The 14,700-nt window shown below is 38.2% G+C and overlaps 1 protein-coding gene across 3 annotated transcripts in view; it reads left to right on the forward strand.

The window, feature by feature from the left end:
* Nucleotides 1–2,097: 2,097 nt before the first annotated feature.
* The window catches only part of Mael (maelstrom spermatogenic transposon silencer), a 36,780-nt gene continuing 24,177 nt past the window's right edge, over nt 2,098–14,700 (forward strand). Inside the window, exons 1-5 of one of the 3 annotated variants that reach the window (XM_004865248.4) lie at nt 2,101–2,332; nt 2,507–2,599; nt 4,068–4,167; nt 5,734–5,889; nt 9,198–9,239. In XM_004865248.4, the coding sequence (XP_004865305.1) occupies nt 2,201–2,332; nt 2,507–2,599; nt 4,068–4,167; nt 5,734–5,889; nt 9,198–9,239 (523 nt within the window). In that variant the 5' untranslated portion in view covers nt 2,101–2,200. Of the gene's footprint in view, nt 2,333–2,506; nt 2,600–4,067; nt 4,168–5,733; nt 5,890–9,197; nt 9,240–14,700 lie in introns of all 3 variants that reach the window. The other 2 variants (XM_021244731.2, XM_021244732.2) reach the window with 2 other exon arrangements.

The following is a 14,700-nucleotide window of genomic DNA, read 5'->3' on the forward strand; positions in this document are numbered from 1 at the left end:
AAAAGACTTGGAAGTTATCAATATTAGGAATAAAAAGGGAGGGGACAATATTAGTATATACATTTTTTTTTTTTTTTTTTTTTTGGTACCAGGGATTGAACTCTGGTCCTTGCGCTTGCGCAGCAGGTGGTGAAACCACTGAGCTAAATCCCCGGCCCTAGTGTATACATTTTTTAAATTACAAGCAAATGTTATATATTTTATACCATTAAAAAATCAACTTCATTGAGCTATAATTTACACAAAATAAAATGCACACAGTGTACAGTTTGATGAATTTTGGTGTATACTCTTTGTAATCACCAACACTCTGATCAAAGCGTAAAATACTTCTGCTTAGCTAGAAAGCTTCTTGTGCTAGTTCCCAGTCAGCCCCCTCCCTCTACCTTCCAGCCCCAGGTCACTGCTGATTTGATTTCTACAACCATGGCTTTGCCTTTTCTACATTTTTGTATATTGAACCATAGGTATGCTTCTTTCACTCAGCAAAATTTCAAACTTCATCCATGTTAAGTATCAATACTAGTTCACTTCTTTTCACTCCTGAGCAGGGATCTACTATACGGTTATAGCACAATTTATCAGTTCACTTCTTGATGAACATTTAGATGGTCCAGCTTGTAGTTCTTATGAATAGAGCTGCTGTAATAATTCATCTCCAAGGCTTTGAGTGGATAGTTTCATTCCTCCTAAGAATGGAGTTGCTAGGCCTCCTGATACATAGAAAATACTGTAAAGCAGTTGTCCTATCAATAATGCATGAAAGTTCTAGTTGCTTACCTCCTTGGTCAAATTTTATATCAATATATTTCAGAACCCAAGTGTACTAGCCAATTTTCTAGGAAAAATACAAAAACTGACTGGAGAAAACTAGACTGAAGAGACCTATAACCCATACAAGACAATGAAATGGTAGTCAAAGGTGAGATCCACCTACCCTCCAACACGTTTATCAGGATCCGAGTTTTACTAAGAAATTCCACGAAACCATCAAGGACTAGATTAATTCCCACCTATTATTCAAATCTGGACTGAAACAAAACCAGATCATTTTATGAGGCTACTACAACCCTGATATCAATATTTGGTAAGGAAAACACCATAAAATTTATAATTCAATATCATTACAGTCAAGGAAGCAACAATTTCACGTTAAGCCTGTATTTAAAATGTCACCTATGCCTTGTGATTAAGAAGAGTTTGTACTAGGAATGGCAGGATGCTTCAGCATTTAAAAAAATCTAGCAATATTGTTTATTAACAAATTAAAAGTTATTTGAAAGTTATCTGAAAAGATGCAAAAAAAGCATTTAATGAATTTTCAATTCCCATTATTTTTAAACAGTCACATACCCTACCTGTACACACACACTTAATAAATTGAATTTTCTCCGGAAAACATATCTACCTAGAAAATCTAAATCAACTGACACTATTTGAATCAATGTAACCATCCAGCATGACTACACAAGATCAACACTGAAATTAATACCTTTTCTATACATCGACAGCAATCAGGCAGTTTAAGAAAAACATATCTCATAGTATCTAGCAAAATATCACCTAATGAAACTTGAAAAAAATGAAACAGACCTTTATGAGGAAACATATAAAACTTTATTCTAGGACATTATCTTAAATCTCAGCCTCTTGCTGAATGTTTCTTAAATTTATTTTTAAATGCCCTTTCATTTTTTTCCATGGGTTCACTTGTTTTCTTCATCCTTTCCCCCCACTTGACTATAAACTTCTTGTAAGGACCTTATTTGTCGTGTTCCTCACTATCCTCACCAAATACACACACTGCTTAGCATAACACGGCCATTTACAGATATAAAACACGGAAGAACCTGAAGCATCTACTACCCTCTTTGGCTCTAGCTCGTGGACATATATTACGTAACAATGTACAGGAACCGAGTGCAGCTTTCCACATGACCATACCCGGCCAGCGGCTCACTGCAGCCAATCAGAATGCTGTACACCTGTGCCTTCTCCCTCCTGCCCCTTCCCACCTTGGGCGCACGAGGTGGAACTTTCAGGCTTCTGATTGGTTTTCTCCTAACCCGGGTCAATGCGGCTGCGCGCTGTGCGGTGATTGGCCAAGAACTGATAAACCGCACGCGCACGCACCGCCCTCGGTTACTAAGGGCGGGAGTCCAGAGAAGGTGCAGGGGCTCGAAGGCCGCCGGCGATCGCCATGCCCAACCGCAGGGCCAGTCGCAATGCCTACTATTTCTTCGTGCAGGAGAAGATACCAGAGCTCCGCCGGCGAGGCCTGCCCGTGGCTCGCGTGGCTGATGCCATCCCCTACTGCTCTGCAGACTGGGCGGTAAGGCGGGAGCGGAGCGAGCCGGGCAGTTGGGCGAGTGGTGGGCGAGGGCCCGCAGAGGGAGGCCCTGGTTCCGGCCGGCCCGGGCCGGGAGAGCCTCCCTCGATCCGTAGGCGTCCAGCGGGCGAGCCCCCCGGGTCTTCACCGCGGCTTCTCCCTTTGTCTCTCTCCAAGCTCTTGAGGGAGGAAGAAAAGGAGAAATACTCAGAAATGGCTCGAGAATGGAGGGCCGCCCAGGGAAAGGAGCCCGGGCCTTCAGAGACGCAGGTAAAGCTGCCAGAGTGTGGCGGCCCGCCTGGAACAAGGGCGCAGTCAATAAGTGCTTGATGAATGAATGTGTGAACGTCCGGTGGACTCCTGGGTGACTGGGCGGAGGAGTGCAAGGAAGAATTTAGGCTTTTTCCCAGGTGTCAGAATGTGTGTTAAACCCATGGGCTGCCTAACATGAGGGTAATTTAGTGGTAAGAGGCCTGGAGAAGTCTTCCTTGGACATTTGAGGACACTAAACTTTGATCAGCAATGGGAGTACAGTATTTGGTATTTAGGAATCGTACTAGATAACCTTTAAGTGTCTCTCTTTATTCTTATAATTTAAGTAAGAGCTCTTTAAAATGTCCATCACTGTGGCCTTGGTGATTCAGGGAGACCCTGTCTCACAGTAAAAAAATTTTACAGAGTGCTGGGAATGTAGCTTAGTACAAAGGCCCTGGGTTCAATCTCCACTAATGGGGAGGGGGACTTTAATTTCTGGATGTTTAAAAGTCATTTGAACCAGTATTTTTGAGTGACATCTTAGTACCAAACCAGTTGCTATCTTTTAAGTATTGGAATAACAAGACTTGGAAATGGTGAGCGTTTATGTATCTTACAAGTAAAAAAAGTTGAATAAAGTTTGAGCACATTTCTGTGTAATAGAATATTAAAGTACCAAGTATTTTCTTGCTCATGCTCATTTTTATCAAGATAGTGCAAGGTAATTGTGAAGGTTTTTCCCCTTCCTCTGTGTTCTTTCTGTTCTTAAATAGTGAGATTCCATTCTTAAACCGTTAACATTGGGTTAAAATTCCAAAGACTTTTGGGCCGGGGATTTAGCTCAGTAGTTCTGCTGCCTGCCTGGAAAGCTCAAGATCCCAAGTTTGAACCCGGTACCAAAAACAAACAAATTTTTAAAAAAACAACCCAAATTCCAAAGACTTACTAAGTTTGAGAGATTTTTATTTCGTGGATTTATGTTTGAGAAGATGCTTTAGCCAGTTGAATTTGTTCTTACTGTAGTTATACTTGTGAGCTTTGAGCTTTTCTTCTTTCTATAATTTCTTATACAAAATTTCCCCTCAAAATTAAGGTGTGTATCTCCTTTGAGATTTGAAGTCAATGTAACCTGGTTTTCGCTTTGGTGAAACAGTATTAAGAGTTCCGTGGTGAACGGTGTTCTTTTGACCACAGGTCTGGCGTAGGTAACTCAGAAAAATGCGCTCAGGTAATGCTGGACAAACGGTGTTCAGTTAGGGTTGAGCTGGTTGTCACCACTTGCCTTAGGACTCAGCCTGTAGATTTTGCTGTTGCCTGCCTTTGAATATATTTCTATTGACAAATACATTCATTTATTGCATTTAATAGCCTTGACAAGTTACTGAAGTAATCTGTGGGTTATTTTGAAATTGTTTTAGTAAATTTAGATAGGAAATTTTACAAGAGTTTTATGTATGTGGTCAATAATCTTCTTCCTTTTTAGAAACTCGTTTCCACACCACTGAGGAAGCCAGGCAAATTTATACCAAAGCCGTGTTTTTCACCCCCAGATATGTCCAGTTTGTCTCTAAAAAGTGATCAAGGTAGGGTATTCCCAATATATTTCGCTTAAATTTGCATGCTTAAAACACTTATTGACATATTGATCAGTAAAAATGTTTCCAGTTCATTTTGATCCTCCATTTCACAATAATTGGCTACACATGTTTAAGTATGATGGGACTAAAGTTACAAGAATAGCTTACAGTTTTGAGAGAAGTTTGTGTGACAAAGATCTGATCTCTTGGTTTCTACTACTTCATCTGTTATTAAAATACATGTTCTTAACTTGTTTTTAGCTACCCAAATAAACTTAAGTTATAGACAGGGAGAGATCTGTTGTACAGCATAGTGATGGTAGTTAATAAGGTTTTGTAATTGTATTTCAAAACTACTAGGATATTTTACATGTTTGCACTACAAAAAGTATGTGGAGTGATGGATGTGTTAATTAGCTTGATTTGATCATCCTATAGTGTATACATATATCAAAACTACATTGTATGCCATAAAGATATATGATTATTTGCAATTGAAAATAAAATTTAAAAAATATACTGTGAAGTAATAAAGGTGAAGATGAACTATTGAGTTAGCCCAGAAAAGAACATAGCTAATAACAGGGTTGTAGCCCTACTGACAATTTTTACTAATTGTGTTACGCCTTTAACACTAATATACTTTTTTTTTTTTTTTTGGTACCGGGGATCGAACTCAGGTCCTTGTGCTTGCACAGCTGGCAGCGAGATCACTGAGCTAAATCCCCGGCCCTACTTTTTTTTTTTTATTGGCAGTATGGAGGATTGAGCTCAGGGTCTTTGCACTGAGCTACATCCCCAGTCCTTTATTTTTAAGACAAAGTCTTACTAGGTTGCTAAGTTACTCAGTCTGAGTTCAGGCTTGTGATCCTCCTGTCTCAGCCTCTCAAAGTGCTGGGATTACAGTTGTGTACCACCACACCCAGCGCTAATGTATTTTTAACATTGGTAAAAAGAACACTGTCCTGGTAAATAAGAACACGTCACGTATTCTCACTTTTTTTTGTTGTTGTTGTTGGGATTTTTTTGGTTGTTTTTATAAGTGCTCTTGGGTATATTAGTAAAAAGTATAAGGGAAAGAATTAAATTTTCCATGGTTACAGAGTTTTTCTGCACTCATTCTGCCTGACTTTATTTTTCAAAGTACTTTATTTGATGAATATGGGTCAGAGCTCTTCATCATTGTTGAGATTGAAGACTGACCTATAGTTGAAGTATTATAGAGCTGGCTGTAAATTTATTCAAAAAGTAGTTACTGGGCGGAGGATTTAGCTCAGTGGCACTGCACCTGCCTCGCAAGTGCAAGGTCCTGAGTTCAATCCCCAGTACCAAAAAAAAAAAGTAGTTACTACTTTAATCCTTGATAAAGGTAATTATAAAAATTTTAACTTGTTTATCTGGTATAGTAGATGAGTTTTATCTTTTCCAGCTCACTTAGAAATACAAGAACATAATGAAAATAGTTCTGAAGCCTTTTTTCCTTTGGACTAAAGAGGCTTTTTGAAAGAGGTAAATTTGAGACACTCATTTGCTGCTTTTATCTTATGACTTTTTAAAAAAATTTTTTTGTAGCTCTCCTTGGAGGTATTTTTTATTTTTTGAACATTTATAGCCATGGCGAGCTACCTCCACATTGTGAACAGCGCTTCCTCCCTTGTGAAATTGGCTGTGTTAAATATTCTCTCCAAGAAGGTATTATGGCAGTTTTCCACAGTTTTATAAATCCTGGTAAGTAGACAGCTAGAGTAGATGCTACATCTTGTCTTCATTTATTAATAGTATTTGTTTTCTTAAAAATTGAAGTATAGCTAAATTATTAAAATGCAAGACTTCATAATACTTAATTGAAAAACTGTTAGGAATTGAATATTGACATAGGGTTGTTGATTTAGGCTTTTTTGCTGTAATAATTTTTCTTTTCTTTTAAAATTAATTTTATTGGTACACGTTTGACATGCATAATGATCACATTCATCATAGGAAATTTGTACCTGTACATAATATATCTTGCTGCTTCTTTTTTTCCCCATTCCCTTCCTCTCCTTTCAACCCTTCTTCCCCTTTCCACTTACAAAACTTTTTTGCTATTGTCTTACTTCCATTCTTTATTTTTTTATCCCTATTCCCTTCCTGCCCTTCTTCCTCCCCCCTCTCTTGTTCCCCTTCCCATTGAACATTTTCTTCCTACTTCCCAATGTCTGTCATCCATTTGGTCCTTTTTTACAGTCTCAGCTTCTCACACTGAGAAAAGAGTTTCTGCCTCTTTTATCCCATCCAGACCACCAGAATTAGGGGAGTGCCAAACTAATCACTCATATATAGTGGTTTAGTAATCACATCCCCATTGTGCTGCGGCTCCAAGTGTAGTAGAGGAAGCTTCCGGGTGGGCATGCTGCGGCTCCCAGCACAGAGGAGGTGAGCCACACAGCCTCCCCGCCCCGCCCCACCATCAAAATGAGAAGACACATAAACAAGCCTTAGAACCAGACTTCCAGATCACCCACAGCAACCCCAAAGGGAAACGAGATGGAACACTCTGATACTCAACCACATGGACTCCCTGAACTAGCAACGAAAGAGGATCTGGAAAAAATGAAATCAGAAATAATTTCTCAGATAACAGCAAAGATTTTTCCCATAGTGCAAGACATGATTAATAAATCTAGAGAGGATACAGATAAAAAAATAGAGGAGCTGAGGAACATGATGGAATCCCAACATAGGAAACAAATGAAATCCATAAAACAGATGCAAACAGATTTCCAGAAGATTAAAAACTCCATTGAAAGTCTATGCAGCAGAATTAGCCAATATGAGGACAGAATTTCAGATATAGAAGATAAGATTGCAATTAGTGACCAGGAAAAGTAATCACATCCCCATAACCCCAGCATCACACATTCCAGATTCAACTACCTCTGAAAAAGAAAGTCTCACCTCATCTGCATGAGGCTTTGGGGGGACATCTAAACCCAAACCACAGCATTCCACCCCTGGCCTCCCAAAGACTCATGCCTATCCCTTTATGCAAAAAAGCATTTAGTCCATCTCTAAGAGTTGCCAAAGTCCTAACAGTTTCAGCATTGCTGAAAAGTCCAAGTCCAAAGTCTCCTCTGAGATTTAAGGCAGTGTCTTAGCTGCAAGCCCCTGTACAAATGAAAAGAAAGTCAAACACTTCCAACATTCAATGGCACAAGGTAGGTATTAGCATTCCAAAAGGTACAAACAGGAGGATACAAAGGAATAGGACCAAAGTAAGTCCAAAATCCAGTAGGACAAACATTACGTTGCATGGATGACGCCAAGGTCTGTTGCCAGCTGGAGTAGTAGTAGCCAGACTTCCCTCTCTCTTGGCTGTAGGGGTCGAGTGCCTGGATTGCTGAGCACTCTGAACCCAATTCTGATGAACAGGGCAGGGGGTTTGGCTCAGTGGTTCTGCCACTTGCCTCGAAAGTGCAAGGTCCTGAGTTTGATCCCTGGTACCAAAAAAACCCAATTCTGATGAACAACTTCCCTAGGCCGCTGCCATTCTGGAACATGGTGCTCTGGGGCTTCCTTCTCAAAGCAAAGTCCTTCACTTTTGCAATTTTGAGGCTGCAAAGGGTGGAGCCCTGCTGCTTCCTGTGATGTCCTCAGGCCATCTTTTCTATTCTGTTCCTTCTCAGCAAGCAAGATCTGCTCTGCTCTGTCTTTGCAGTCTATAGTTTTACTGGAGCATCCTTTCTGGCCAAACTCAAAACATTTTAAATCATTCTTCTGGGCTTTGTGCTCTTGATTCTCAACATAGATCTGGCTGAAAGCCCCCAGCAGTAGCTATGCCATTGCCTCAATATTCAACTGCCTTGAAATTTCTTCTGCAAGATTAATTAGTCTACCACCCCTAATCTCAGTCTCAGGCAAAGTATCTGGACATGATCAAAATGCAGACAAACATTCTGTCAAGCCATAACACACATCAGGAGTCCAACACCCAGTGCACCCAATGCAGAAATCTCCTGAGGCTGGTCTTTACCAGCTTTATGGTCTTCTGAGCTCTGACCAGAATCTCCCATACAAAACAGCCTAAGGCATTCTAGTGCTGCTTCCATAGCCAGTGTCTCCAGATCTTTCCTAATTTACCCTTCCCACAAGCCAGTTCCAAAGGCTTTTGAGCCACATGGCCAGGTAATGTCACAGCAATGACCCACTATTCCGGTACCAAATTTCTGTGTTAGTTACTTTTGTCTCATGGCTGAGACAAAATACCTAACACCTAGAGTTAGAGGGAAAGGGGTTAATTTGGCTTATAATTCATAGAAGTTTCAGTTCATGATCAGCTGGCTCAGAGACAGGGATGACAAACGGGCGTGGCAGAGCAGAAACAACATGGCACACACAGGGAGCAAACGTAACAAGGACTGGTTTAGGCTTTTACTATTAAGTAAGCATTAAGATTGGGTGGATAAGGCCGGGAATTTAGCTCAATGGTTCTGGTGCCTGCCTCACAAGCACAAGATCCCAAGTTTCATCCCCAAAAAACAAAAACAAAGATTGGGTGGATAGAATACCTGAAAATACATAGCCTGCTGTTAGCGGTCTGGCTTGTATCTTGAAATTTTTCTAAATTTTTTTATTCCTTTTTCTCTGTCTCATCCTTTACCTCAGTGGTCACTAGTGCTTTTTCTTTGTAACCATAGTGGTAGAATTTGGAGACCTTCTTCCCTTTGAGAAATATAGGTACCCTTGCTGTATTGATAGCTTCACCACCGCCTGAGGACCATTCATGGGCCCTTAGCTAAGATTCCTTGGGCACGAGTTTTCTTTAATTATTATTTTTTTTCTTTGAAAGGAGTAACTTGCTTTTAACAAAATCCCACAATTCTTTGATAGTCTTCATGTCTTGGTTTTTAAAAAATGCCCTGGTTTAATGTTTCATATTTTCAAGTAATAAAAATACCTACCCATGTTATAACTTGGTCATCTTGTGGCGTGTTACTGTAATACAACTAAGAGAACCTCCAGATTTATGCTTCTCTCAAAAATTTTTTATATTATAGGTGAAATTCCACGAGGATTTCGATTTCATTGTCAGGCTGCAAGTAAGTATAAAGGAAGAGATAGAATACAGGAATTGAATATAGTATGTATGCCTGGTTAAGACTTACTACTTTAACACATAAAACACAAGCTAGGAGAAGACAAACCTTACATTGTAGTTGAATAATCTTCATGGAAGTGATAGATGGTAGCTGTGATCTTTTCAAACTTTAAAATTTATAGACTTGCAGTATATTATCCCTTTTCAGAGGCTTATAGTTTTATTTTCTGTATACTGTGTCCTTGGGTTTCAAGGTCAGTGGCTTTTAGGTACTTAGAAAAGTTTTCTCAGAGTTCTCAGATATCTAGATAAAGGAGCATGCAAGGGATGTCTGTTCAAAAAGAGCTTAAGTTTATGCCTCCAAAATAATAGAGTTGAAAAAGACACAACAGTTTGAGTTTTTAGGTGAAAAAACAGGTTTTTGAATATTTTGCATCCAAAGGGGACGATTGAACTTTCAACTCTTTCCCAGAAGCTGGGGTTTAAACAGTTTCCTGTTTGATTAGAATGAAAATCATAATAGCTTTATTTTTAATTTAAATTAATTCAAAAGTGTCATAGTTTGATTAGGGATTATTTAATGATTCCTGAATTTAAAGTATTATATTTTTTTAAAATGTGGACAGCTAACCTACAGAAGTGTTTGTTTCAAGTCGGCCTTAACAAGAAGCTAGCTATATTATAATTCTTACAATGCTGTTTTTATAAATTAGAATATTTTACTCTTTTTTCCATGCATATATTGAATTTTTCTGAGTTGGGTAAAAAAATATATACACTAATTCATTTTTTATTTGTCATAGGGGTTGTAGGTTGTGAAATAGGCCATTTATGGGAGAATTCTTTTAACAAGTTCCCTTAATATAGTTTTTAATAGAAAAAAGTTTGTAGTATAGAAGAATTTCATAATTACTTTGAAGTATATTCATGGCTAATTTCCCCAAGTGTTGCATCATCTGAAGTTGTTAAACTAAATAGATGCCAATGAAAAAAAATACGAAGGGCCAGGGATTTAGTTCAGTAGTGCTGCACCTGCCTCGCAAGCACAAGGTCTTAAATTTGATCCCCCATACCAAAAAAACCCCAACAAAACCCAAAAAACATATGAACGTAGCTGGTGAATTACCTTTCACAGTTCTACTTAGTTTCTATGTTGAATCCACTAGAATCCCTACTGTACACCAGACCTTCATTATGACAGTGCCCCCGGCTTACTGTTTCTTTGCTATCTTGGTTCTGATAAATCTTTTTTGGAAAAATCTTATTTTTAAGGCTTTTATTTTACAACATTTTCAGGTTAACCAAATTAACCAAACATGTGGTTCTTAAAAAAAAAAGTCTGTTAAAGACTCTAGGAATGTTTTCTTAGTTTATCATTCAACCTCATTGAAACAGAGCATGTTGTTGCTCATTCAAGGAAAGTTAAAATATTTGGAGCTCACCAATTTAAGCATGTCTTCACTTGTCAATTTGGTAACCCAGAAAAATGTGCATATTAGTTAAGATAAATGACAGCTATGCTGACATAATAACTAAAAATGCCTATGATGTTATTGAGCTGATTTGGAGAAGACCATGTTTCATACAGTAACACACTGGAGCAGATTTACATATGGGTGTGATCCACTTGAGTAGTAGCTAAGAAACATGCATGTTGATCTCTCAGCTGACCCTGTGCTATCTAATCATTTATAAGTATATGTAAGTGAAATCAAGTGATTGCTTCATGGGTATTATAGTTTAGCACATTAGAATCATGAAGAAATTCAAGAGTGAAATGGATTTTGATACAGTGTCCAGTAACTTCTCTCCCTTAATTATATTCCTCTGAAGAGGTGCTTCAGGTTCTCCATGCCTGTGGGGCTAGGAGATTTTGGCCGCTCTTCTCACCCACCTGCAGGAGCTCTGTTTCTGTTCATTTATTGGTTAATGATTTTCTTTAGAGAAGTTCAGCATCAAAAGAAGCAAAACTTTGAATACTGATTTCAGCCTCCTCTACTTGAGGTCCATCAGCTCTTCAAATGAAGCTTTATACACAAAAAGAATATTACATTTACTTAAAGTGTAAAGATATTATTGAGCAGCAGTGCACCCACCAGTTAACTGAAAAAACAGCACATTGCCAGTAACGTTGATCTAATCCCAGCATCTCTCCCTGGTTGCATACTCTCCCTCTTAAACAACTATTCTAAATTTTGTGTTAATCATTTCTTTATCTGAATAGTTTTACTGTATGTACATTACATACTTATTTGTGATGTTTAATTTTGCCTTTATGAGTATTTATAAAAGTAAAATATATGTGTATTTCTATACCATTATTTCTTTAACTCCATGTTATCTTTTATCTATTTATGTATCCTATCTTTGCCTTTTTGTTTCCTTTTGGATACTGGGCATTGAACCCAGGCAGTAGTACTGAGCTATATCCGCAGCCCTTTCTTTATTTTCTATTCTGGGACAAAGTTTCACTAAGTTGCTCAGGCTGACCTTAAACTTGGAATCCTTCTGCCTCAGCCTCCTAAATAGCTGGGATTACAAGTATGCATCACTTGGCTTACTGATATATTTTTTAAATTGTGTGCCAATGCCTGTTTTCCCTTTATGCCTTGCATTTTCACTCTTCATGGTCTTGTAATGAACAGATGTTTCTTATTTTAATTTTGCAAATGTATTAATCTTTTATCAAGTGAGCTTTTATGCCTTAATAATTCTCCTCTATTTGAAGGTTATATAGTGTTTTCTTATAAAAATTATACAGTTTTGGTCTTCATATCAATGTTCTTATTTTACCTAGAATTGACGTGTATATAGTATGTAGAGATTTGGCTTTATTTTTTTCCCTATATGGACAATCAGTTGTCTCCACATAATTTATCTGCTAATCAGTGTGTCCCCCAATATGTGGTGCTACCTTATCATCTCACACTTCTGTTAATGTGTGTGTCTCTTTCTTCTCTTTCTTCTGGTCCATTGGCCTGCCTCTTTGGGCGTGAATATCTTATTCTTTTTTTATTTTTCTTAAATTCTTTTATTGGTACATTTTAGGTATACAGTATGTTTACATTTATCATTGGGTGCTTGTACCTGTACATGATGTATCTTGGTTCCTATTTTTTCCCCATTACCTGTGCACCCTTCACCCCCTCCACCCTTCCCTATTTACAAAGACTTTCTTTGCATTTTCTCCTTTTCTCATAACTTTTCCTTTCCCCTTCCCCTCCCACTACCTTTACACCTTTGGACATTTTCTTCCTATTTCAAATTCTCAATTATTCATTTTAATCATTTTAACCCTTATTTACACTTTCAGTTTCTCACACTAGAGAAACTATTTGGTATTTACACATGTGTGTCCTATTTATTTCACTTAAGAGTATGGCCTCAATATGCATCCATTGAGCTGTCTCTAGTTTCTCATTCTTTATGGCTGAGTAGTACTCCATTTTATTAAAAAAAACACATCTTCTTTATCCAGTTTCCAGTTGATAGACAATTGGGCTGTTTCCAAGCTTTAGCTATTACAAACTGTGCCCCTATAAACACAGGTATACATATATCACTGTGATATGATTCTTTTAATTCTTTTGGGAAGATACCCAGCAAGGGAATAGCTGGATCAAAGGGGACCTCTAGCCCTAGTTCTTTGAGGTATCTCCACACTGATTTCCACAGTGGTTGCACCAGTCTGCACTCCCACTAACAATGGAGAAGGGTTCCTTCCTCCCCACACCCCTGCCAGCATTTGTTATAGGTTGATTTCTTGATAGCAGCCATTCTTTCTGGGTGAGGTGGAATCTCAGTGCTGTTTTCATCTGCATCTCTTAAATGACCAGTGATGTTGAAAATTTTTTCATATATTTGCTGCTTTTACTTCTTTGAGAAATGTCTGTTCATTTCAGATGCCCATTTTTGAGTTGGGTCTTTGAATTTGGGGGTCTGATTTTTTTCAATTCTTTATAGGTTCTACATAGTAGTCCTTTATCTAAGGTACAGCTGGTGAAAATTTTTTCCCACATTGTAGATTGACTCTTAGCTCTGTTGGTGGTTTCTCTTGCAGTGCAGAAGCATTTTAATGAGATGAGATCCCAGTTGTTCACTCTTTATGCTAGTTCCCGTGCTACTGAGGTTTTGTTCATCAAGTCTTTTCCTAGGCCAATGTCTTCAAGAGCTCTACCTAACTTATCTTCCAGCAAGTTTAGTGTTCCTGTCTTAATATTTAGATCTTTAATCCACTTCGATCTTAGTTTATTGCATGGTGATATGGATCTAGTTTTAATCTTTGGCAAGTTGAAATCCAGTTTTTCCAACACCATTTATTAAAGAGGCTGTCTTTCCTCCAATGAGGTTGGTTGGCTCCTTTGTCAAAGATGGGGTGACTGAGTATGTCTGGAGTTGTTTCTGCATCTTCTAATCTATTCCACTGATCCTCTGGTCTGTTTCTTTGCCAATATCATGCCGTTTTTATCACTGTAGCTTTGTAGTATATTTTCAAATTGGGGATTATGATATCCCCTGCCATGTCTCTGTTGCCTAGAATTGCTTTTGCTATTCTAGGTCTCTTCTGGTTCCAAATGAATTTTTGGATTGTTTTCTCTAGTTCTGTGAAGTATATTGTTGGAATTTCAATTGGCATTGCATTAAATCTATATAGTAGTTTTGGAACTATGGCCATTTTCACTATGTTGGTTCTTCCTTCCCAGGAACAAGGGATGTCTTTCCATTTTCCTATATCCTCCTTGATCTCCTTTTTCAGAGTGCTGTAGTTTTCAGTGTAGAGGTCTTTTGCTTCCTTCATTAGATTGATTCCTAGATATTTCATTTTTTTGGATGCTATTGTAAAAGGGATTGTTTCCCTAATTTCTCTCTGAGTGAGTCTGTTATTTGTGTATAAGAAGGCTATTGTTTTTTGAGTGTTGACCTTATATCGTGCTACTCCACTGAATCTGGCAATTAAGTCTAGAAGTCTTTTGGCTGAGTTATTTGGGTCTTCTATGTCAAGTACCTTATCGTCAGCAAATAATGACAGTTTAACTTCTTCCTTTCCTATCTTTATTCCTTTTATTTCTTTCTCTTTTCTAATTGGTGTGGCTAATGTTTCCAGAACTGTATTGAACAGGAGTGGTGATAGTGGGCATCCTTGTCTTGTTTCTGATTTTAGCAGGAGAGTTTTCAGTTTTTGACCATTTAGTATGATGTTGGCTGTTAGATAGCCTTAATCAGGTTGAGATAAAGACCTTCTATTCCAAATTTCTGTAGGGTTTTTATCATGAATGGGTTTTGAATTTTGCCAAATACCTTTTCTGCATCTATTGAGATGATCATATGGTTTTTGTCCTTGACTCTGGTAATATAGTGTATTACATTTATTGATTTACATATGTTGAACCATCCCTGGATCCCTGGGATAAATCTGACTTGGTCAGGGTGTATGATCTTCTTGATGGCCCTCTGTATTCTGT

Source organism: Heterocephalus glaber, unplaced genomic scaffold, assembly GCF_053883595.1.
Source record: "Heterocephalus glaber isolate CG9 unplaced genomic scaffold, H.glaber_assembly_v1.0 deba00000738, whole genome shotgun sequence".
Classification (NCBI taxonomy): domain Eukaryota; kingdom Metazoa; phylum Chordata; class Mammalia; order Rodentia; family Bathyergidae; genus Heterocephalus; species Heterocephalus glaber.